Raw genomic sequence first — 26,468 nt, 5'->3', positions numbered from 1 at the left:
CAAAATTAGATTTTGCAGAGGTGTAGTAAAAATTTCAGAATGAATCCACACTAAACATCTGCATTTTCAAAGTGATTTAACACATTTTGAAAAGTATCTATTTTATAAGCACTTCTCTCTTACCTTCTTTAGTGCAAAAGAGAGCCACTTTGCTTCTGCTTTGACACGTCTGTCTAAATATTGAAACAAAACATGGTAGAAATCTCATTAATTGATTCATTTTGGTAATTTGAAAATCAGCACAGGTATTGTACTCATTGCCGTAATCCAGCTGTTAAAAATTCCCTCAAACTGTAAAAAGACAGTCAAGGAGCTTCTTATGCCAGATCATCCATGTCTTCCAGCATCTGCCTGAAGATAATTCAAAATATTAGTTCAGCTTTACAATACATTTCATGAGTAGGTGTCATGTATTTTGCAGACTGCCTTGCTCCCTGGGCATGGATCCAGCTCTGAGGTCAGCTGGGATGCACAGTCTGTCAAGTTCTTATTTACAGCACCTGAAAGCACAGATTGCCAGTCTCCTCTTCCTTACACTCAAAGGACACGATTTTCTTTGAAATGCCTTTGCTAACAGATGATCTTTCATGGCCTAAGAGTTTGGCTATTTTAAAAGAATCCAGGAAATCTGCAGAAGAAGGTATTAGAACAACAAAAACTTCTACTTTCTACTGAATATCTTCAGATAAAAGAGGGAAGAATTGATTTTTTTTTGCCAAGGGAGGAGAAATCACAATTAAATCCAGCAAGCACTGTTGCACAACTAGCTGATTGCCTTTTTATTTCCACAGTTTTTTCATTCCTACTGTGTACAGGTTTTTCTGAGGCAGGTGCAGAGCTGAATACACAGGTCATCTCTTTGCCAGGTAATTCTTTGCAGACTTTAATCCCAGCAGGTAGGCAGTATCTTTAAATCTGGAACCACCTAAAAAGAGGCTGCATTTCATGTTAAATCATAGATACTAATGTGGGCAAAACAACAGTGTCAGCCAGCCCAACAGATTACCTTGAATCTGGAATTTCACCAAACCTTTGTCCCTTACATTGCATAGACCTCATTCATACACCGTAAAAGTCAGTCTATTTCTCTTCCTGAAAACCCAGTTCAAAATATTATTTTTCTAGAGATAGTAGAGATAGACAACCAATTTCAGGAAATTAAATTTTGTGCACAATTTTGACAGGCAAAGAAAATACACGGAATATAACTGAGACCAGCCATGCTCGTGTTTTACACTTGTTTTTTTTACTTACCATTCAGCCAGCTCTAAAGAGAAAACTTTTAAGCCTTTATGTGTGCACTGCCTGCACTGCGCTGTTCCCTCCCATTAAAACTTTTTGATTTAGTGGTGTGTTTGTTAGTTCTTGGCCAAGTTCCCATTAGTCCAGAAGCCTGGCAACTCCTTTAAACATCCAGCACACTCCACAGCACAAACCTTTTACACGCTGCAGGTGACACAGATGAATACACCCAGACTGCAGGGCTCAGGGGCACTTCCCAGTCATCTGCACTGGATGCAGCCAAAACAAAAACAGGCTCACCCTTCATGCACCCTTTCTCCTCAGTTTATCACTTCTTATCCATTTTCTGAATTCAGGGGGACTGGAAGATCTGTTTCCTACATGTATCTTTCAATTATGCTATAGATTTAACAATAATCACTACTGATGTTTTCCCTCCTTTAACCTGCACTTTGGGCAAAACTAAATCTTTTGTGACTAGAACTTGTAACTCAAGAGGCTCCAGATCCATTACTTCATATGTTTTCTAGCAGACCTCTTCCAAAAATGTCAAAAAGTACCTTGAAATTTCTGCTTTGCACTTTAGTGACTGAACAGAATAGAATTGTGGATCTGCCTTTAAGTCTGGTCACAACCCAAGGTGTTTATTCTTGTATTACTCTGGAGAAAAGCATTTAGATACTTTAGGCTAGAGAAAAAAGACAGTGAGAAAGGAAAATCAACGAGTTAAAAAGACAACTTTCAAGTATCATTCAGTAATGCCCCTTCTAGATGAAAAACTATTAATTATCTTAAAGGAATGGGGAAAATACCAATGTAAAACAAAAAAGTACAGAATTGAGATGTAAGAACGCCAAATGAGGCCCTTGCAAGCCAATCTTTTTAGTTTTATGCCACTAGGGAATACCTTGAGTATAGAAAATAATGGAGCCAAGCAAAAGAAATGTAGATTTCTTCCTCAGATTTTTGTCTTCACACATATTGTATCTCTGCAGTTACCCAAGACAATCTTTTCCTGTGAAACACAAGGATTTTCTGTGGAAGAAGAATGTTCTGAAAGCTCCTGGGCATTTCAAAGGGAAATTATGAATGTGCTTTTTGAAGAATGCAGTTGCCCATGGGGATTAGGTGGCTCTCCCAGGTTTGCCCTGGATTTCTACTTCACTGGCTCTTCAAAGTCACACTTTGAATGTCTCAACCATGAGATCCTGGCTTCTCATTAATAATTAACTCTTTAGTTGGGTTAATTAAAAGGAATCATCTGAAGCCAGAGCTAAGGAAACCTTCTGTAAGTGGATCTAGCCTCTACTGAAGGAGCTGTAGTTGCTCCAAATGAATTAATCCAGACTACTCAGGCTGCAGTGGATGCTAAGATGTGTCTGCAGATTTTGCTCTATAGTACATGCAGGACTTTCTTGCTCAGCAGAGATTTATCCAAGCTGTTTGGTCCAGGTGCTTCAAGGGCATCACCTCTGTATCACTCCAATGCTCTTATTCTACCAGAACAGGCCCCTGAGGATTCACAAAATGGTCTCAAAAGAGACCACAGTGATTGTAGACACTGAAGTGATTGCAGAACATATCTTAACAACTTACATGAGAATTTACTGGGATTTATACACAGACACCATGGAAAAAAAAGCTTACCAGAGTTTGTCATCCTGCACTGGTAAGTGACCACCCACAGCAGTGAAATAGGTCTTTTTTAACCTGTTACTTACCCATTCACTAGAAGTGCATGTAAAGTGGATGCATTTTTATTCTTCCAGTCTGAGTGCAGATTCAACCATTTTTGGTCCTGCATTTGCTCACTCTCTATTACAATTTCTGTTTTGGATGGTCCTCTGAAACAAATGAAAAACAGTGATACAATGTTACAGTTATGAAGGTGAAGAGGCCCTAACATACCTGTTTACTCTAAAGACACACATCTGACTGATATGGCAAAGCCAGGAGTGGCAGATACACAGTTAGGAGAATGAAATCACCCTGAGAAGCGAGGCCAGCCAACATGACTGTCACACTGCACTTCCCAAAAAGAAGCAGAACTGGGATCAGGAACAGCAACAGCCTTCTGCTGGCATTTACTGTAATGCATACATTGATACTCTTTCAACAGTTTCTTGGCCTCGCAAAATGCACAAAAAAAAAAAAAAAAAAAAGATCTTCATATGAAAAAGAGGTAACAGAAAAAATATTTTCTTAGATTCCTGTAATCGGAAATCCATTAAAATTTAACAGTAAAGAGCAGTCCAGGCCTTGTTAATAAGGCCTGAGAGCATCTCTAAGTCCAAGCTGGCTGCTTTGAGAAACAGAACAAATCACTGGTGACAATGTCAAACCTGTTCTTCGCAGCAACCTAACAAGTATGTGAGGGTTAGAATGGTTCACCAGGAGATATTTTCATATACCCACTTCCTCAGCCTAGGTATTGCCTGATAGACTCAAGAAATTGCTATTTTATTACACCTTGACTGCCAAATGGAAAAAATAGAGCATTTCTAAATTACTTTACTTGTCATGCAGCTTTCCCACACAGAACCATTCATGATTAGCCATCAATTCCTGTCAATGACAAGGACTTTGAAGCTGTGCTCTCCCAAACACCAGTCAAAGGCCAAATTCTAAATCCTAACTCATGGAAAAGAGAATTAGAGAATTTCAGCAAAACTGTGATGTGTCCTTAAACTGGCCTCTGAACCCAATCTCTCATGACAGTACCTGGTAATGCCAGCCAGGATATTAGCTTGTTTTTCAGTCCAATTCTCAATACTGATTATATTTCTTTTATGAACAATCTTTACAAAACACCAGCACTCTTATCCACGTGACTGCACAGACTAACAGAGATCAAAGAATTGTGTTTAATGGTAAAGTTGTCAGTGTAAGCATATGGAAATATTTTCAACACAGCTGGCAGAATAAACCAAACTTTGAGGTCACGGCCCTGGACCCTGCCTGTTACATGACTTATTTTTCAGAACCTTCTCTGGGCACATTAAGCAAATGTCATTCCATGATCTACTAACCAGAATGTGCAGGCATATGTTTGCTGCAAAAAGAGTTTTCCTTCTCCGTGCCTGCTTTCAGAATTCACATAAAGATCTGCTCTCTTCCATATTTCCCACCCTTTTCCCTACCAAACATGTGCAAATCTTTTTCTTACAATGACATTCTGCCTTATGATCTCTGAACAATGATGTTCACCATTTCATAACTGTGTACAGTGGTATTTTATGAACTGGTAAACAGTATCTGATCTATAAAATATGTAACCCAAAAATGAGCAAATATCATGCCATTTGATGAATCCAAATCTGTACTAATACCAAATACCAGATATTTTTGATGAAGCCAGCAGTTCTAGATTACAGATTACAGTGATGCTACAATCAGAATTATGGAGATATGTGCTTCTAAATCAAGGTAACAACCTACCAAACACTTATATACCTGCATGAAATTTCACAGTTATTTTACTTAAATAAAGCAAAAGTCGAAAGATCGTACCTATACCTTTTTTCTTTGGTGATCACTGTTTGATATAAAACACTCAAATCCAGGATACCTTAATTTATATCTACCAGGATACCTTAATTTATATCTTTAGAATGGCTTCTATAAACATTTATGTTCCCCCCTTGATGTTGCTTATAAAAGATTTTCTTTTAGATAGGCAAGGGCTGCCACTTGTCTCCTTTCATCTATTTAATGAGAAATAGCCAGAATGAAGGGGAACAAAGAGCCTCATTTCTAGATGAAGAAAGCTGGAGACAATGGTTAGCATTTGTGTAGAGACCAGAGCATTCTCAGAATTGCTAGAGAATGAGAGAACATGAGCTAACAATCTCCGGGGTAAAGATTCAGGCTGGTGACAGTTTCTAAGTGTGAGACTTTCAGAGGGGCTGCTGAGCCAGGAGCACACATTACACCAGGGACTCTAAAGCACTCAGAGAAAAGCAGGGAGGTGAAGCAATGGGTACCCCTTTCACCAGCCCCATCCTGTGCTCCAGAAACACAGCAGACAGCAGGATCTCCTTGTCCCTCTTGGAGCTGTAGCACACACTTTCTTCTGAGTTTCTAAGACAACAAGGTTATATTGCTAATTACTTCTAGACATCAAGCTACGTCTTCAAGTTCAAAAACAGCTCTCCTGCCTGTTTTTTAGTTTAGTGACCTGTTGAAGTTGTAATATCTTTCAAGATTTCATGCCAAACAAATAAATACTTTTTTATTAAATGCTTTCAGAAGACTCCTTTACTTCTCTTAGTTTTCTGTTTTCCCTTTTGATTTGAATATACCATAATCGCACAGTGTTTGTTGACTGAAATCATACATACTGGAAGACAGTGTGCAGTTTGAGGTACATCAGTTTAAGATGATATTTAGAAACTGGAAAGGATCACACAAATGGCTTTCAGATTTTTGAGGGGCCTCTGGCACTTACTCTTAAGGAGGGGTTGAGGGTACTGAACTTGGTTATTCTCGTGAAGAGGAAGCTAAAGGGCAATTCAGCAGCAACCTGCAAATACTTGAAGAGGAGTTAAAACATGACTGAAACTAATTTTTCTCAATAGTGCTGCATGGTAAAACATGGGGAAACGGCCTTGACCTACAGCTTTGGAGACTCAGAGCACACAAAAAGGAAATACTTTTTCATTAGGAAGGTGAAGCAGCCCTGGAACAGAGAGCCCCATCCATCAAGGTTTCCAAGACTTGGCTAAACAGAGCAGTGGTTGAACTGATCCCATTTGGCAATAGGGATCAGTGCTTCAAGTGGGAGAAGGATTAGATGCTCTCCAGATGCCCGTTACAGTGAGGATTTTATGATTCTTTTGCACAATACAAACACACTGTAGTGACCAGGGCCTATGATGAAGAGCTGAATCTTAAAGAAGGCCAACAGTTACCAGATCAGACTTTCACCCACCAGAGCATATTCAATATTACAGAACAGTCACTGAATCACCGAATCACAGAAATAATTAGGTTGGAAAAAGCTCCGAGATCATCAAGTCAGTCTTGCTCCTTCACAGAAAGATGTGTGCTAGATCTAATGACCATCACAGTGCACATAAAATTCTAATGTAGCTAATTCTTTTGATCTAGAAGTTTCCTTCAATCTAAGTCAATTCAAAATATTTAACAGCCTATAAAATCAGTTACTTGTAAAATCAGGCAAAACATTTCAATTTGCAGTAGCGCATTACTCAAGTAGGAATTTCCAACTTAAATTTTACTGATTTTTCAATTTTAACTTAAAAATTAGAATATTCCTTTAAAGAATTTAATTTCAAGCTAACAATTCTCGTATGTGTTTAAGAGAGAAATTTTTAGAATTAAGAGAGAAAAGGAGAACCTGGTCTGTGTTCTACATTAAAAATGTGCTATCAGTGGGGAAAAGTAATGTTTCATTAGATAAACTGTAAAATGAAAATATTTAATAAAAAGTTCTCAGAGCATTCCAGAGAATGCTCTGCTCAGTGACCTGCTACCTGCTGATCACTGTGCACAACAGTCAGAGTTTACAGTAAAAAATAAGCATTATGACTTGCATACTAAATTATAACAAAAAAAAAAAAGAAAACTAGAAGGCAGAGACTAATTTTAGTTTATGAAGCTCATCATTCTGTTTGTAACATATCTGGGATACTTCTGTTCAGCAATGTTTTCAATACCTTATTCTCCTTTTTCCATTTGGAAGAAGTTGTTCAAATTCATTAAACTGCAAGTTTAGGATAAAGTATAATCCATAAACTGGATTACTTCTTGCTTTCAGGTAACAGTGACACATGTCAGTTTACTTTCTGTAATTCCATTCTTGTAGGCCTCATGTGAGAGCAGGTTTGAGAAAAGAAGCCTTGAGTTAGGCCAGAAGGCAATGGATCACTCACATATGGGCACTCATTTAAAGCAAATTAGGCCTCTTTCAGAGCTGGAACAGCATCTGTTTCCTGTCTGTACATATTGGTTTAAATCTTCTTAGTCTTGACCAGAATTCTCTAAAGCCAAGCTGTGCCATAGAATATGGAGTAACATATCAAAACCTTGATTGTAAGAGTATTAAAATCAAAGATATCTGAAATTTCAAAATGAAAACATATTGAAACATAGAAAATTAGAAATTAAAAGTATTCACTGCATTGATAGAAAAAATAAAAAATTATGATTAAATTATTCTTAAAATTTTTTGGTAGAAAGTTGATAATCACTGTGATTTTTCAGGTTTCAAAATCCCTCAGTCTTATCTCCTAGCTGATAAGCTAGTCAAGTCTACAAAAAACGAGTTAACTCATAATTATAGTGCAAAAAAATTACTTGCTTGCTTTATCTCTGCATGCTGGTTTTGGCTGGAATAGAATTAATTTTCTTCACAGCTAGGATGAGGTTGTGTTTCAGATTTGTGCTGAAAACAGTGTTGATAACAGAGGCCTGACTTTGCAGCACTCTGTTCTCTGACTCTGTAAATTACAGGTTTCATAAAGTATCATTCTGTAGCTAAACCTGAAAAAAGACCAGTTGGAAGCATCTGAAGTTAAAGCTTCAAATACAATCTTAATTTTCTTAGCTGGAAGTATTAATTCAACTTCAAATTTAATGTTAAGTCCTTCATTTAAAGTCAATTAGCTTTTAATTTTAAAAATGGGATGAATTTCAGAGAAAAATGTTGACTTGAAACAAAATTCTAGTTGTTTTATTTCAAAAACCCAAAACCACTTCAGCTTGCAGATTTCAGAATAAATTTTCAATGCAGAGAGATTTAATATCTGTTTCATGTTAAAAGGAGTAAATCTGAATCTGGAAGCTCCTGTATAAAAAATGAAAGAAAAAAGGAGGCAGTAGGTTTAAAATGCACAAGTTACAGCATAAAACAGTTTGAAAAAGGATTTGTGACCAATCATTAGAAAAAGAACATTTCCTGGTTTGGTAGCATTCCTGTATTTTTCTTTTAACCAATCACACAATGGTTGGGCTTGGAAGGGACCTCTGCAGGTCAGGTATGGCCACCTATGGCCAATTACCCAGAAGAACATTCAGACAGCTCCAAGGCTGTTTGAGATAATAAAATCATGAGTAAGAATCATTTTACTTTAAAAAAAAAAAAGAAAATATCCAATCATGGAACTAGAAAGTGTTATATGAGGACACTAACCACACGTTTAATGACTGTTTGAAGAAACTGTCATGATTTGTCAGGAATTATAAGGTTGGAATTTCTTCAAACACAGCCTTATCCAAATAATTATATTTTAAACTACATATGTACATGAAAGATGAGACATAATCTATCAGATATTAGTCTAGCACAACTCTAATACACTGAATAAAGTCTACATATTTTAGCATTGGTCTATTATTGCTCCAATTTACTAGAACAGCCTTCCACATCTACCACAGCTCTATTTTCAGTAAAATTCTGTAATGAGTTATTAGTTGCCATTCTTAAAAAATTACATGAAATGTAACAAGTTTGCTTTCTACATCATCTACACGATTAATAGAACACCGTGGCCATGGAAAACATGAATAAATTCAAGGCAGGTTAAGAGCATGTTACATTCTGTTGAATGGATCTAGAAATCTAGATTGAATGAATGAGTACAAATACTTCCTCTTTGGCGTGGAATTTGTTTCACTAAATGTCATGTCTATTCTTGGAGAAAATAAGGTTTCATTCAGAAGTTCAAATTTATTACATGGGTGTTACAGGATTCTGGGGTTTGTTTTTGTTATGTTCTTTGAGCAAATAAAACATTAGCTGCGCTTCCATTATTCCTCTTGCAGAAATCATTATAGAGTAATTAAAAAAACAAATTAGTATCATGTGAAAACAAGAGATTGTTTGCCCAGCAGCTTGACTGCTCAGTTGTCAAATATTCAAGATCTTTATACCAAAGACATTGAGTGAAAAGTACCAGAAAAGACAGAAAGCCAGGCAGCAACAACAAACTTGCCCATCCCTTTCATAAATACATGCACAGCAGATGCCACAGCAGAGGAAAGAAGGAAAAGGAGCTGCTGGTTTCAGAGGACCACCAGTGACACTGCCTCCAAGAAAAGGAGCAGCAGGTACAGGAAGAGATAACAGGAGATTTTTAAAAACAAGTAACTTGGTAGAGAGCTGCAATTTTACACTGATACTAGACCAGAACATGCTGGTGAAGTAAAATCTCCCCCGTACTCTGCTGAGCACAAACTCTTGAAATTTGTTGTATTTGCTCTACCATCCTAGTGCAGCCAAGAAGGACAAATTATTCCACTATATTTTCACAGAATGACAGAACAACTTCACTGCTGCCTTTATCAAATTTCAGAGCTGAGCAGACCATGCTTTTATGATTGCCATTTCATCAGCAAATAATGTGGACTTCCAAGTATATGGAAAGTGGGTTTTTTCAACTGAACATCATGACAAAATACATTCTTCCAACATTCTTCCAGCATTCTGAACCTATGCAGTACACCCATCCTCAGCAGCGCTGCCTCTAGAACACAACAGGACAGATGTGAGACTGAATGCTGTTCGTTCTCTACCTGTGTTAACAGAAGAACTCATTGCCAGAGACTGCATTTAAATTCACTGTAATGAAATCTGGGCCTCAGTCAGAAGTTTCTGAATAAACTTATATGTCCTGACATAAAGAGGCAGTCAGATTAGGGGGTATGATAGTCCCATCTGGTTGTAAACTGTGAAACCTAAGACTTGAGCATTCCCAGTAAGCTCTTGGCATTACACACAAACAAATTTAACATCTTTTGTACTAGAGAAAAACGTAAGAACTGCTAAGAATACATGTTGCACAGCTTGAGCACCAGACATCAATAGTCCAAAGCCTTTCAGACAATGCTTGGAACTTGTGGCTTTGTGGGATGTTGCATCATGCATCACACAACACATTCCATGAGTGGTGCTATGAAAAACTGGAAAACCACATCGTCTGTGGAATTATAACTGGCAAACAGCCAGCAAAATTGCTTGCATTTTGTGAAATGGGCAGAATAGAATGAACTTTTCATGTTGCTTCAGACTGAAGGTTTGTATGTTCCAAACAGACAGACTGCTATTCTGTAAAATGCTTTACCACTATCCATTAAATTAACCTAACTTTAACCACTATCACTTCATTATCTTCATTTGTTTTTTTCAGATTAATTTAGCCTAAAATATTAAAATATGTTATTTTCAAATAACTATAACATCCAAAAGCTGTTAGAAAGACATTGCCTTTATATTTTAAACATTACCACCTTATATAGTAATTGGGAGTTTTTATTTGGCAAAGCACTAGACAGTTAAAAATAGTTTGCAGAGCTATTAAAAATAGTTTGCAGAGCTTTACAGAAAATAAAAATTCCAAAAGCTATCATTCATTGTAATTCCTGGTCTAAGGCATTAATAGGTCTTTAATTTGATATCTCACTCATAATATGCATTATTTTTCTGTAAAAATAAACTAGAGCGCTATTAAAGCAAAATAAAGAGTTGCTGTAAATAATTATTAAGTAAGTAATTAACAGCGACAAAACTGGGTGGTTCTGCAGTGTGCTCTAATGTGGACAGAATTTGTACATTCACAGCTTTAATTTTCTGAAGGAGTAAAATGAAGCTGTACCCATTGGGAATAATTGCAGAAAAGCACTGCATAAAACATTTCCTATTTATTTATTAATTTTTTTTAATGTAAAAGGAGATGTTTTATCATTACTTGAGTTCTGTGCAATATACAGTCTAATTTACCTGCACCCTCAATGGTGAGCATGAAGAGCTTGTTAAAAACACCAATATTGTCAACCTCACATTCAGCCATTCTTGTTGTAAGTCAATTAAATAATTTATATAGGATGTAAATACTAAGAGATGAAGTTCATACCTTCAGATCAGATTACACAGTGGCATGAAACTTCAGTTATAGAGTCTTCCATTTTACCATATAGAAAACATTAGCCTCTGTGACATTTTCACTGAATCCTTATGCAATGTTAACAAAATAATTAAACAGCTGCATTGCTCATATTACTCCTTTTGGAAATAAAGAGTATTTAAGAACTGGAGTATATGAGAACTGATTTTGGAAATCAGTTCTAGTAATGCATCATAATTTTTGTTTTCCTTACGACTTTTCAAAGCTAATTTACTGTATTTTTGGCAGTGCCACTCCACAAAAACTTGAAGAATAGCTAAGAAAATCAGGCCTCAGGTTACTGACAAAATGGGGCATTAAGAAAGGAAAGACAAACACTGATTTGGTTTTCTGAAGTACTGCAAGAAAGAATTAGAAATTAGTAGTGGAGTCAAACTGAAGTTATAGACTTCAGAACTGAATTGGCTTCATAATTTCCTACTGCCTTGACACAAATGCCTGTCCCTACCAAGAATATCTTTTAGAAAAATTAATTTTTAGAATATATCACCTTGAAAGAAAATTGAGTTTTGAGATTTAAGAATAATTTTTGTCTCTTATGTTTCTTAAAAGTGCAGGATTGATGACACCTGTTAGCAAGCATCAGTGACGAAGCAGGAAGGTGTAGGTTTCCACCCATGCTGATTTCAGCCTAGACACACCCCTGAAAAATGGAGGGAATCAGAGGTGTTGTGATAGTTCAATACATTTTCATTTTCCCAGCAGCAAGCATCATGGGAAAGAGAAGCAAATTTTATGTTAGGACCAATGGCAAGGTGAACATGAGCCAGCAGTGCCCACACAGCCAGGAGGGACAACCCTGTCCTAGGGAGCATCAGGCACAGCATCACCAGCCAGGCAAGGGAGGGGATTGTCCTGCTCTGCTCTGCTCTGCTCTGTTCTGCTCTGCTCTGCACTGGGGCGGCCTCACCTTGAATATTGTGGGAAGTTCTGGGTGCCACAATCTGAGACATTAAACTGCTAGAGAGCATCCAAAAGATGGCCAGGAGGATGGTGAAGGGACAGGAAGGGAAGCTGTATGAGGAGTGTCTGAGGTACTTGGTTACCTCTGGAGGGTAAGCAGAGGGACAGACACTGCTCTCTTCAATCTGGTGACCAGTGACAGGACTCAAGGGGATGGTAGGAAACATCAGGGGGAAGTTTAGGTTAGGTAACAGAGAAAGGCTTTTCATCCAGAGATGGTTGGGCACTGGAACAGGCTCCTCAGGGAAGTGGTCACAGCACCATGCCTGTCTGACTTCAAGAAGTATTTGCACAGTGCTCTCAGGCACAGGGTGTGTTTGTTGGAGTGTCCTGTGCAGGGCCAGGAGTTGGACTCAATGACACTGATGGGTCCCTTCCAACTCAGTATATTCTATCACTCTATATAGCTTTATTAGGATGCTATATAAAGCTAAAGCAAATATTATTTAGATACACTAAACTAGACAGAAGAGTATAAAATTGTGTGTTAGAATGGCAGGCAGTCCAGTTATAGGTGGTCTTCAATTCAGAGTATCTGTTAGGATGGATGCCAAGTATCCCTGCAGTGCAAGACAATACAGAGTACATGAAGTGTACTTAACTAACCCAGGGTCTTTATCCTCCTTTGAGAAAGGTACAAAGAATGTCAGTTTGTGTAGTGGAGAAAAGCTAACAGAAAAGACACCTCTTAATTCACACTGGCAAAAGACAGCCTTATATACCATCAGATTTGCCTCTTCCCAGTAAGAGAACTGTGAATATCAGAGCAGCTGAACTTGATTTTTATCCAACAGTTATATTTTGCATCGATTATTCCACAATTTAGTGTGCATGCAGTAAGACACTCAGAGGCTATTTCTTTTTCTGAGTTCCACACAGAAATCCTCTCTTTAACAATCTGTTGTCCAGAGATGCCCAAGTCAAATACATCCACTTGTCTAACCTACAGTATTTATTGCAGAAAGCAAATAAATGAAGAGGATTTTTCTTTCTTTTCCTAAGTCTGCTTTAATTCTTTAGGAAGAAACAGGGTATTACATTCTGAGCCTCAGCAGTAACTGTTAGTGCATGTACTGAGCCTTGGCAAAACACCATTATCTCTTCAAAACACTCTTAATAACAATCATGCAATGTTTATAAAGTGGTGAAAGTGCCTAGATTTTAGTGAAATTCTGCCACAGCTCACAAAAATTCATTACCTCTTTTCTCTGTGAACCATTTCCCCACTAGGTCTAACATTGCAGTGAACAATGATAGTTCACATCTAACACCAGCACTCCAATTGTCCTAAGAAATCATCAAGCTACAAACTACTGACCTTACCCTAAACCCATCTGATTGCAGGCCAGTTGGCTTAAGTTTTCTTGCCAGTCATCAGCACAAACATGGTTATCAGCAGCTGACCTGTGAACGGTCAGGAGCATCAAGGAATTCCTGGTTTTAGACAGTGTAACTGGAAAGAAAAAAAGGAAGAAAACTTCAGTACTATTTCAAATAGATTTATAGATGGAAAACTGAAAACATGCAACTACATTCAAGATTCTTCCAAGATGCTGGCACTTCTCCTAGCTTTACATGCTGATCAGCTATGCAACTTAAAACCAAGGCAAGTGTGGTTATCTGAACCTTGTTAGGAGTGAACAGCATGAGACACTGAACAGCAAAGGCATCGAGAGTGCAAGAATAAACCCAAACACTTCTAATTCACCAGCACAGATTCACATGGGTTGCTGATAGCCTTAATTTTTATAGCCTTAATCTAGTTAGATAATCTAGATAGAAAGACCATCACCATTTCTTCTCTCTTCATCTGTATAAAAAAATTCAGGAACTGCTTTTATCACAAGCAAAAAAGATTCTCATAAGGTCCTTCCAAATCTCAATGTCTTCTTAATCTCTCCTCTATCCACAATACTTTCCAGATTACAGACATCATCTACACATTTTCTTGCTCTATCACTTTTCTTGTATCTTTGCACTGTGACACTTCACACTGAGCTTTTGCTTTCTCTTCTGCCTGCTTCCTTGCATGCTTTCCCAACCTCACCCCAGTCTTCTCTTGGATAACAGAGGGAGCCCCTCTCCACCACTGTACTCTGAATTAAATCACCAGTGATTGCCACCATCACCCAAACACCACTTTGAGAAGAAACTTACCACAGTCCCATTCATCTGAGCTGTCAGTGCAGTCTGCCTGCCCATCACACCAGAGTTCACGGGGCACACACTCATGGTTGGCACATTCAAGTTCACTCTCGTCACAAAATGCTGCAAAGACAAAAACATGCTTCCTCCTGACAAAGACATGATTGAAGTGAAATTCACATTGACATGGAAAATTGAGGAGAGTCAAGGTAGACACAGATCAGACTCATGGAAAAGGAAGTGAAGCAGATTTGCAAGAAAATTCAGCATGGATACCACTGGTGCAGAAAGTGGTTGCTGCCATGCAGTGACAGAGGGCATCGCAATTCAGAGGGAAGGAAGAGCATCTATAAATGCAAGATCTGGGATTACTTAGGATCATTTGTGATCTTGTAATATGAAACCTGTCTTAGCAACTCAGAAGCTGTAAGAGAAAGTACTGTTCTGTGCTTTTTAGCCGACTAATCCAAATTTGTTTAGTTCTTCATGGTTTTTGAAAAAAATATTTTACCACAATGAGTATCTATTTCCTCTCATCCACAGCAATTATATATTAATTTTTGAATTCTCCTTTGCTTTTGAAAATTTTGTATTTTTTTTTATCTCCACTTTAGAGGTAGAGAACTGCTGTACTGATAGACATGTTCCAGTTCACAGCTGGTATCCTTACATATGGATTTCCAGACTCTGTTCAGTACGGGAACTACAATAGCTTCCATTTGCAAATGACTTTTCTTCCAACAACCTCCCTTCCGAAAGGCAGGCGTGTAGAAGCACAGTAACTTCCTCACTAACATATTTCCAGCTTCTATAAACCCCATCATTAGGGAATTCTGAGACCTGGGGGAGGGCAGAGGGGGAGAAAATGCCTGGAAGGGAGCTGCATTCAGTTGTGCCCATGTTTGGCTGATGTACAGTATTTATACTGCCAATTTATACAATCCAAGCACTTATTTGCAACACCAGTACAAAAGTGCACTCCACAGGGAAAACCATACAGACAGAGCAGGCAGTGCTGCCTACCCCTGGTCTTTCTACCTCTGTAATAAAGCATGCAAAACCAGAAAAAGCACTTTAACTCCGCCTTCCAGAGAGAGCATAATTGAAAAACAGGAACCCCTCAGCTGGGAAAACTTTGCTTCCATTTTAGACTATTCAAGCCCCAAATCAAAAGCAGAGAGGAAATATACTCCAGTAATTATCAACTAGATTAACCTTAGCCCTTTGGTAATCTTTTCTCTGTCATAATCCTAATGTGTGATCACAAGTAAATCACTTTAATACCATGTCCACCCTTTAGATTACAGCACAGAGCTTGGAAATTAAGTGGTACAATCTTTACAATGAAAGCAGATTAGGAAATGTTTTGTGAGCTGCAGCTTCCCAAAGAGAAACAAAGTTTGATCTAGCAATACACACGGGCTGCTCTTCATTTTGGCAAACATACTCATAGGCTTCACTTAGGACACAAAATGCTCCTACCAACAGAACTCCAGAGACTCAGGAGCAACTTCTTTTAAATCACAGAACTATATCCAAACATCCCAGCAAAAATGACAAAATACCAGGTTTCCTCAGAGAATGAAAAATTTCAGTTTTCAGCCAACTTTGCCAACCAATGATCCCTCCTTTGTTGTGCAGACCTTCTCCCAGTATGTCTTTTCTGCTTCCTTGTGTTGGCAGCGTGCCCACACACCAGTTTTCTCAAAAGAAGAGAATTCAGAAAGTGGAGCTAACCTCCCAGGGCACTCACTCCCAGCTTAGTATGCAGGGTGGGAGCCTGAAAAGCTGCTGTGTGCAGATATTCCACCACTTCCCATCCCATTCTCAGATGGAAATAGAGGAAAGAGAACTGAGGGCAGCCCCCAGAGGGGAGCAGGGTGCAGGCTGCTCCCTGCCAGCACTGTGAACAGACTTGCACTGTGCACATGGACTGTGTGCCCATGCCACTCGTGCATCCTCCTAAGGTCTGTATCTTGATGCTATCACAGATTGGATTGCAGAAGAAACCTGTGGAGCCAAGCAGGGAGACAGAATCTAAGAAATGTCAATCAGGAAAGAAACTAAATAAGGCATTGTTTACAATAAAACATAAGACATTTACCAAAAAACAGGTAAGTAGAAATCAAGGAAAAAGTGAGCAGTAGGCAGCTATGAGCAATGCCTGTATGGAATGAAGTTAAAGAAACCTGGGAAAAGAAGTCAAAAATCTACAAGGAATAAAAGTACAAAGGCACCAGAAAAGGAGGGAGGGAGAAAGAGAAAAGAAAAAAGAAAAGAAAAAGAGGACAAGAGTGACAAAACAGACGGCAAGGATCTCAGGATGTGAACAACAAAGGACAGAAGATGAGGAAAGAGGGAAATTGGTGCCACAGACAAACGGAAAGGGGAACTGAGGGAATGACTAAGTCTTTCTGCTATAGAAAGCATAAAACCTTTTTACTTTGACTGATTTTGCACCTCAACATCCCAAAAATGTGATCAGCCTTTTAAGAGAGTAACAAACTGCATGAGTCCTTACAGCAATTCTTTTCATCCATCATGTCAGGGCAGTCTGGGAAACCATCACAGATCATAGTGTGTTTGATGCACACCTTCTTCAAAGGACACTCCCAAAGACCCCTTTCTCTACAACCTGGAGGCAGAGAAGCACATTTCTGAAACATTTGTATGCAATATTGAATCAAATGCTTTCTTCCTTAAAAGTCCTGAAACACACAAAATATTTTCACTTGCAATATAAATTTTAGAAGGTACCAAGAATAGTTACTAATGAAGAAATGGAAATAAGACTGGCACAGTGCACACTTGATAAATGGATCTAAATATTGTAACACTTCAAAATAATTCACTGCTTTTGAAATAATAATTGTATTATGAGTGTATATTATACATATCTATAATGGTTTGGGCATTAGCTCAATTAGCTCAAAACCCATACACCACTATTCTTGAAATACATTTGCTAGTAATATAAGAACTTTTATAATTCTGAAGTCCATAGAAACTCCTTGGTCTTTCAAAAGCATATCCTATAAAAGCATGGAATCTCCATGAAACACTGTAGAAATACATGCTTTTTTTCTGGCAGTGCTGATGCAGAATCTAACACAGAATCAGAATGAAGGGCAGAAAGAGAAGTAATACAAAACTAGGTCAAAGTGTTTTGACAGAAAAATTCCTGTTGGTCAGCTAGAGGAAATTAAGAATAGGCCAAGGTACATTTTAGAAAAGAGTTTTCTCTTGTTTTATTCCACTTTTTATTTCCACCAGCTAAAAAAATATTTTATTGTGATATCAGTTTAAATACTTTGACATACTAATGTCCTGCATGACTGACACTCTGGTTTTATAGGAAGCCATAAAAATGACATATTGTCGTCCTATGTCTGACTAAACCAGATTATTTGATTGCCTTGTTTGGCCTGCTCTATAGATGATACTTTTCATTTTAATCTAAGGGCAAACTCAATTGAAAGCCCTGATGTTCATACATAAAAATAATTCAGGCACAAATTTAAAAACAGTATTTAAAGCAGCACCTCTCTTTGCCTGGACCTGCAACTGTGAAAGCAGTAAGTTATAAGCAAATATATTGTTTCCAAGAAATTTTAATTCTGAAGTACATATTTTACAAATATGAACCACAGAATCCCTACTGGATAAATGGAAAAATCTGTTCAGGTTTTACCTGTACCTGGATGTGTAGGGTGCTTGATTTTGTTTAGATTTGAAAAAACATGTAAATAAAGGTTAAAGCCCAGAGAAATAAACAGCCTTAACCTTTGAAACTAATTCCTCATTATCAAATAACTTTCCTGGGTATCACCACTTTCCAGGTCTCCTTCTTGACAATATTTCTGATACCTTTCGATGAAAAATTAATTGAAACAAAAAAAAAAATCTCTACTCTTATATAGAACAAGGAATTCAATTTTAGGATCTTGTTATGAATACGAAATAAAAAAAGCTTAAACTCTCCATAATTTATGAACCTATCAGATTTTCAGCAGCATTCACAATTCATTTAATGCACATTTCCTTTTCTCTTCATCACACATTACAGTGTTACACTGTGAAGCGTACCAGGACTCTCCAAAACTAATCACATAGACAAATACAGAGACAATTCCCTATGAAAAATTCACTAGTTACTAAATTCAGTGTTCAAGTACACTGTTTTGTTGGCAGAGATCACCTACCACCATTTGCAGTATTTATATTTCCTCTCTAATTATTTTTGTGACATGCATTTTTAATTCAATGAAAGGGAAGTGAAAACAGAGCTAGGAAAACTTGTCTATATGTAAATTAACCCCATCTCAAAAATATATTTTGACAAGAGATGTGGTTTCATATATGATTTTGCCTTCCTTCTTCTTCATAATATGAAGGAAGTTACAAATTGTTGTCCATATATACATTTCCCACCCAATTATCATTACATCATTAACATCAAGACCACCACATTTTTCTCTCACCTAAAATAGTACAGGTCAAAACCCAGATTGCAGAAAATAGTGAGACAGTATTGGCCATGAATGTTATATCCTCAATTTCTTTAGTACGTGTAGGATCCTGTTCTGCTCCCTGCCAGAGGCATTGCTCAGCAGCAGCAATTTAATGCATTCAACTACAACCAACTATAATATTTAATACCACAAAATCTCGTGACACCTATCATAATAATAATTTTTTGAAATTACCTTCCCTGCACTTTATTGCACTCAGAAGTCTCACTTCCAGTAACCCCAGTCAAATTTTCTCCCCAAATCCCAGTGTGGATGGCACTAAAGTCTGAGGACTTCAGTGCAATTGCGTGGCTGAGATGTCCTCTCACACAGCCCATGTGACAGAAGGAGACAGTGGCTGCTGAATCCAGCTCTGCTCTGCATGGGGAGAGTACACCTCTTTGGAGGGTTCTAACTTATATTTTTTGGCCAGAGTAGTCTAAACATAAGAAAGCTGCAGCTGGTCTTTTTCAGCCTCTTCCTGCCTGCACTGTAAAGCTGTTCCACATAGATCATTTAAAGCACTTCAAATACAAGGGTTTCAAATTAAACAGTCTGTCTTTTTTTAATGTTAGAAAACCAATTTAAAAGGATAAAGCCAAGAAAATTTGAGCTATCCATTTACACATGGAAAGATCATCAAGTTTTGATTTTGTCCTGCACACATGGAATATGAATAAGTGAGAGGCAGCTACTCCTGGAGCTCTACAAGGACTTTTTGTTTTTCAGTAACAGTATTAGCCCTGGTCAATGTAATGTCACCCTGACAGCAGTAATTTGCTAACTGATACAGTCTTCCATATTTATAGAAACTGATAAGAATTCTGCTGATTGCTTGTGACATTCTGTCTAGACTTTAGAGAGAGATCCACTCGAGAAACAAATGTTACATATTAGAACAATATTTCATATGTTAATGTCTAGGAGAACAAAATTATCCTAAAAGACACATAACAATTCGTTTTCTAAGGAGTTCAAAATTGGTGTCAACAAAAAAATATTTGGCAAGGAGGACAGTTGAGACAATTGATTCAAAGTAAAGAGATGTCAAACTCTGAAAGAATCACTGTGACCATCAGCTCTGACTTTCCTTTATAACCCAAACAAGAGAATGACCTAATATTAAATCATATTTCAGAGAGCATAACCTTTTTTTTTTTATCCCTTTCTTTCTTTTTTACAGGGGTAGGGGGAGGGAAAGAAATAAAGAAAGAGGAGAGAGAATACAAGAATGATCTGGAGACTCCCAGAGACTGAGAATACATCACTCATTGGGGGTAAATGAACCCTTGGCTACTGCAAACATTAAAACAATCTGCTTTTTAAAAAGAAGCATTTTATAAAGCTGCTAAGATTGAACTTTAGCCTAGCTTTAGCTTTCTGGTGTTGGATTTTATTTACTGTCTCTGAGTAGAAATTCTCTTATTGCCACAGTTTTGTTGTTCACATAAACTCTGCTTCCCACTTAACCCTTTCTCAGTTGAAAGAAAATACACAGGTTGTACAACTTAATCCTACTCTGCTGCAATGTTTTCCAATCCTTTGCTCATAAGCACACCTCTTCCCTAAATCCTTAGTGATGTATGATTATTCTCTTTGCCCCTAGGGATGCCAGGCCTGCATGCAGACCTCCATGAAGGCTGCAGCTTAGTCAATTAATAAATATTTAGAACTCCTTTCTCCTTCTGAAACTGTCCTGCCAGCAGGTAAAAGGATGTGTAATGACCAAGAGATTTCTTGATTCTTTCAGGCTCAATACATCCCCCTTAAATTAAAAGTCAAAAGCATCTATACTAAAAGTAAACTCAGAAACATACTGGGGAATAAACTCCAAGGGTTTATGCTTGTACTTGTAACTTGAGCAATCTGAAAAAACATGCAGAATCCACTTCAGCAACACAATACAACATAATGGTATCTTTTGTCTATACATCCTAATGAGAACATTATCATGTATAAATTTAAAACTGCATTTACAGATTCAAGACTTAATCTGCCAGGGAGTTACATTTTAGCTCAGTAAAGCCTTCAGCAATATGAAAATAACTAAATCTGCAGAAATTTTTCAGCTTGATTCTTTAAGGAATACTCAAAACATCGTAGAGTATGGTTGTCAGAATCCAAACGATCAGGTATCACAAATAGTAATCATGTTGATTAAGAAGGATCCTTGCTATAGTATTTTTATCGATACTGTAAATATACATTTAGACACACAAAAAGGGGGTTCTCCTTCTCTGAACTCTTGTGCTACAATTCAAATAACTGAACGAAAGCTGAAGCTCATTCTCCAGTGCTGCAGCTGCCCTCCATTGCAGCTGACAGCGCGTCCTTACCACAGCTGTCCTCGTCGCTGTCGTCCTCGCAGTCAGCCTGCCCGTCGCACCTCCGCGCCGCCAGCACGCACCGCCCCGAGCGGCACTTGAAGTGACTGGGGGAGCACTCTGCCAAGGACACCAACAGGGACAAACAGCGCTCCCTGAGATAAAGCTGCATCACGCCATGGGCCCTCATTTGTCACCCAGGCTCTTTCAGAAGGGTAAATAACACAGATAGAAAGTTTATGAGACTGGAATTATGTGTCAGGGGAGACTCTTCAGAATTGCACCAGGAACGTGGTGGAGCAATATTTTCCAGAGCTCTCCCTTCCATGCTGCTCTCTGTCAAATGTCATTGCTTTGCCAAATCACTGGCATGCAATGTTTAGACCATGGGTATGAATTTCCTAGCTACTCTTCTCACCATTGTGGTGGCGGTGTATTATGCATTGAAATAAGCATAAAAAATCCCCAGGATTTAAAAAAAAAAAAAAAGAAAAAAAAAAAGAAAAAGAGATCGACAATTATGTGTCTATTTCAACTAATGAAAACTGGGTATAACTTTCCACTAATTAACCCTTTCACTGCTTCTGCCTCATGTCACACTACCACTTTGGGACAAAGGAGTGGAACAGAGTTGGCAGATCTTTAAGGAACTCTATCACTGAGTGCTAGCAATTCCCTGGCGCAAGAACTCAAGCAAAGAATTCTGCCAAGAGACTAGCATAGCTGAGTAGAGGAACTCAGTTTGGAATAACTTCCACAGTTTAAATATTAAAATTAAAGGGGACGTATAAAAAAACCAAAGACCAGTGACTTTGGGAATCCATTTAAATCTCTTATTTGCTGTAATATATGTAGGAGGTACCTTCCACATCTTCATCTGGTGTTAGACAGGTTTGGTTGTCTGAGTTCTCATCTGGAAACTGAGTGCAGTCTGTATCCTCTGGCCACTGCAGACCTACAATCCCAAGCACAGCCTCACAGCGCTCCTTAGACTGTACACATAATGTCCTGAGGAGACAAAGCAGAATTGTACCAAATAAGTGAATGGCTCAGAAATTCACAGATACTAGAAGTTAATAATCCTAGCTGAAGTTAAACATGAAGATCAAGAAAAAAATCAGACAAACAGATGTTTTAATACGAAAACAATACATATATCAAAGAATGCTATGATTGAAACACTAAGTTACTGTTGCACATTTATGTTATAAATAGGTTAATAACCAAATATAACTGCTCACAAATATGCTCTCCTCTGTAAGAGATGGCAGAGAACAATTTTTAAGAAGCACTAACTGCTCTCCTTCAGAGCAAAAAAACCAAACACATTTTGTATGAGTAAAATGCTACCTCTTCTGATTACGCTATCTCAGAAACCACAGGGCTTCAGAAGGTCAAAATATTTAAGCCTGCAAACAAAAGAGAGAAGAACTCCCTGGCAATTCAACAAAATTAAAATTTTGGGAAAAGCAAAGCTCAGACCAGCTCAGTCTTGAGGCTGTTGTCAGTTACAGCAACATAACACTTTCTACATCTCCATCTGCTGTTAGACAAGTTTGGTTGGTCAGTCAGGAAAAGGCATGAATAAAGTCCTTCTGCAGCATTTTTTTAACCCTAAAAAAGATGGGAATCACTGCAAAATTTGTTCAATCCACTGAGATTAAAAATCATCCATGGTTTCTCTCAAAATACCCACTGGCAAAGGCTTCAAAATTACAAAGGTAAAAAGGCATAATAAAAAAATCCCCTAATGTTTGAATCATTTAGCCACTACTTTTGTCTGGGATCCTACTAGGTTGAAAAATATTCAATCAAAGGACTCCCCCCCTTTTTTTTAATTGCTTTCATGTAATTTTAATTTGTCTTTATGTATTTTGATTATTTACACATCTTTCTTCTAGAGACAGTCCATTCAGGGAAGGCATCTTGTTCCACTCATTTTCCTTTGACCTTTTAATGAATTGAATTTTTTTATTTTCTTCACAGTGCCCTGGGTGAAAACCTGAAGAGTCCTGGCAAACAGGGCGGCATCTGGTTGCTGACTGCTCACCTGTGCTGCTCCTCTGGGTTCAGCTGCAGAGCCTGTCCTGTTCCGTACACCTATCAATGGTCTGGATGCAGCAGCTTAGTGCACCATTAGCAAGCTTGCTGATTATACAAAACCAGGAGATGGTGTTGACTCTGAAGGGACAAGAGGCCTTTGCACTGGGTAAGCATCAAGGACATGAAATTTAACAAGAACAAATGCCTGATCCTGTACCTAGGGTCGGGTAGCACTAGGCACAAATTGGAGAGCAGCCCTCTAAAAAGGGACCTCCAACGCTGACCTGAGCATCCTGGTTGGCAGCAGCCTTTTCCTGCAGAATTCCAAAGCAAAATTTTTTGCATTTTCAAAGAGAGCATAAAACTGGGAAAAACTACTATGACAGACAGTCAAGAATTAAATGAAATATGGTTTAGCATAGTACCTGCAAGGTGGGATCCGCTGATTTGTATGGGGGTCACATTTTGGTACTAAGATTGTGCAGGCAAAAAACATCAGGTACTTGTAGCAGTTGGTCTGAACCAAAGCTGGGAAAAGAGAAGACTCCCAGCTGATAGAGGCTTCCTTCTGTGTCCTGTGGCCCAGGTAGTTTGGGTAATAAGTATAGTTGTAAGGCAAGTTCATACAAAGTTCCAGAGTAATTGGTTCACACTGACCTTTCACAGAGAGAAAACAAACAGAACCACAAACGGTGTGAGATTAAATTAAATACAGAAGAAGTAATACCATACTTATTTAAGTAACTCCTTACTTATTTAAAATTTATCAGTCAGGGGATATCCTCTCAGGTTTGAGAAATTACAAGTTCCAGAGCTAGAGATCCCTTACAAGCCTATTCTTAACAGTAAAGGTGGGTCTGAACCCTGCTTACCTCATAACCCATTAAGATACTTTTATTTCCTTACTAATAGTCATTATCTTTGTGAGCAACATCTTAACTTTAAGGTGGTACAATAAACCATCCTTAAACCAGCACAGAGTGTACTGTACACAACACACTGGTGTACCTACCATGCTACCATGACACACCTCAAACTGACAGGGCAGTTGCCAAAACTAGGAAGACAAAAATCATCAGATACTTTGGGTTAGAAAGGACCTCAGGAGGACTCTACTCCAATGCTCTGATCAAAGCAGGTCAGCTCTGAGGACTGATCAGCTTTCTCAAGGCTTTAGACAGTCAGGTCATAAAAAGTCTCACTAGTGACAGAGACTGCACAGTTTCTCTGTGTAGAAAACAGAAGCCAGGATTTGCTTTTAATTTTTTTCATTGCTTACCAAGATCTGAAGGAGGGGACAATTAGGTTATGTATTGCACGAGCACTGAGCAAGAGACAGTCTACATGCTAATAATTTAACTTGGGTAAGACATAACTAGTAACAAATTAGAATGATAAGCAAAGACAGATGCAACAGCTGCAAGTCTGTATGATTATATATACATTAGAGCTACATACAAAAATCTTCCAACTTTTGGGAGTTTATCACAGCAAATTTTGAACTAGCCAAGTATTTTGGATTTCTAAAATTTGTATAGCTTTTCTACTTCTTCTCACACTGGTATTCAGAAATATTTATTTTTCAATTTTCCACCATAACAGAAAACTACAGACAGAATTTCGTTTCAATTCAGATTGAAATTTAACTTTTTATTTAGCAATGAGATGATTGTGAAATTATTTAAACTTATTTACTCCGGGTATATTGATCAAAAGTTTTCCACAAAAAGGTATACCATTCAAAAGTAAAAGAATGGATAAATTTGTCTATTCTGGGAGCAAATATACCTTAATATGATTAACATTCTCTGTTAGCCAGTTGCTAGCATCAGTTACTAGCACAGTGTGACAACTGTGTCATCCCATAGCTGTATCTTTAAGAGAAGGTGGAAGAAGATCCAACAGCCAATTATTCAGCTAACCAGCAGAACTGGGCATTCTTTATTGGTCTGACATTTGGTGTTATAACTTTTTTTACTATATACTCCTGTGGAGGGGAACATATGTGGCCCGAAGTTTAGAGTCCGACTAGCTGAGGGCGAAAGGCCGACGCCCCTCTGCAGTTCCTGGCCAGCACCCTTCGGCATCTGATGGCCTCGGGCTGTGCTGGCTGCGGACTGGCGTACACCGCTGGTATAGGAGAGGAACGGAGCTGACCATTTCCCGGGGGTTAAACATTGGTTTATTGAAGGTGATGCCGCATCCAAACACCGGGAAACCATCCGGGAAAAAGTTCCAATCATAGGGGGTGAAAACAGGATTATAAAGGAGGGGTGTGGGTACAGGCAGAGCCAATCGGGAAAGGTGAGGGGATGAACTTCACAGAACTGACACTCCATGGAGACCAATAATCAAAAGGTAAAGGAGGTGTCCTGGGACCCCAGCCAACCACCATCTCCAGAGAGGAGAAGGTTCTCGAAACCTGGGAGGAGGGAGGGAGTGATTGACTGGACAGGGAGGAAACAACTTTCACTTGTAAGGGAAACCAGGGGAGGAGCAATTACATATCGGCAACTATGAATAGCGGTTACTATAGCAACTTAGCTGACAGGCTAGCACTGGCGAGAAAAACTGGGGGAACGAACCCATTTTACGCATAATAGGGGAGAACAATACATAAATTGGGGGAATAACACAAGAAACTTAACAACACACTACCACATACTCCTAATCTGATCATCACAAAGCTCATTTTACATCCAGCTTTTCCTCACTGCTAAATCCTGGCATACTACCAATACTGAACTGTTTCTGTTGTCTCAAACCACTCAGTCACATCTTTGGGGTACATGAGGTTTAATGACTTTAACAATTCTCCCCACATTACCTCCATTTCCTTTCCTCATGATGAACTATCCCTTGTCCTTCCACACTTTTGCCTGAGATGCCCAGATCAGTTTGGGCTCATCTTTTGATTTTGGCCAGTAAACACCTTTCTTTCACGTGTACAGAACTTAGCACATCCATCGACATTTCAGGATGACCACAAAAGTACATGCAATATTCTAAGTGCTTGTGTAACGTAACAGTATTCAAGATTAAAGGGTTGAAATGTACTTATACCATTCTCTTTTATTATACTTAGTATTTATACGGGTTTAAGTGAATTCTGGAAGAAAATCTGATCTACTGAAATGCTGCTGGAGGATAGACCTCTTTACATGTTGATAGCTCTTTTCAATATGATTGAATTTTCATGTTGTGTTTAGAAAGATTCCGTTATGTGCAAAAGTGTCACTGTAGGTTTGAAAATAATAACATTGACTCTCACACACAATTCCTGATAATCCAGAGAAGAATAAACAGAATATATGGTC

General features: G+C 38.3%; 1 protein-coding gene across 4 annotated transcripts in view; it reads right to left on the bottom strand.

Moving 5' to 3' along the window:
- CORIN (corin, serine peptidase) overlaps positions 1-26,468 on the bottom strand; it is a 118,734-nt gene that overhangs the window by 12,487 nt on the left and 79,779 nt on the right. For all 4 annotated transcript variants that reach the window (XR_012580474.1, XM_074541537.1, XM_074541538.1 and 1 more), the window contains exons 11-18: positions 23,577-23,808; positions 21,971-22,116; positions 21,121-21,228; positions 16,795-16,908; positions 14,286-14,396; positions 13,452-13,581; positions 2,964-3,086; positions 124-173 (exon numbers count right to left, since the gene is read on the bottom strand). Coding sequence is in view for 3 of the 4 variants with exons in the window: in XM_074541537.1 (XP_074397638.1) it covers positions 124-173; positions 2,964-3,086; positions 13,452-13,581; positions 14,286-14,396; positions 16,795-16,908; positions 21,121-21,228; positions 21,971-22,116; positions 23,577-23,808 (1,014 nt within the window). In the remaining variant the exon portion in view is untranslated. The remainder of the gene's footprint in view (positions 1-123; positions 174-2,963; positions 3,087-13,451; positions 13,582-14,285; positions 14,397-16,794; positions 16,909-21,120; positions 21,229-21,970; positions 22,117-23,576; positions 23,809-26,468) is intronic.

Source organism: Zonotrichia albicollis, chromosome 5 (assembly GCF_047830755.1).
Source record: "Zonotrichia albicollis isolate bZonAlb1 chromosome 5, bZonAlb1.hap1, whole genome shotgun sequence".
Taxonomy (NCBI): Eukaryota; Metazoa; Chordata; class Aves; order Passeriformes; family Passerellidae; genus Zonotrichia; species Zonotrichia albicollis.
This window is presented reverse-complemented; position numbering and strand designations above follow the sequence as displayed.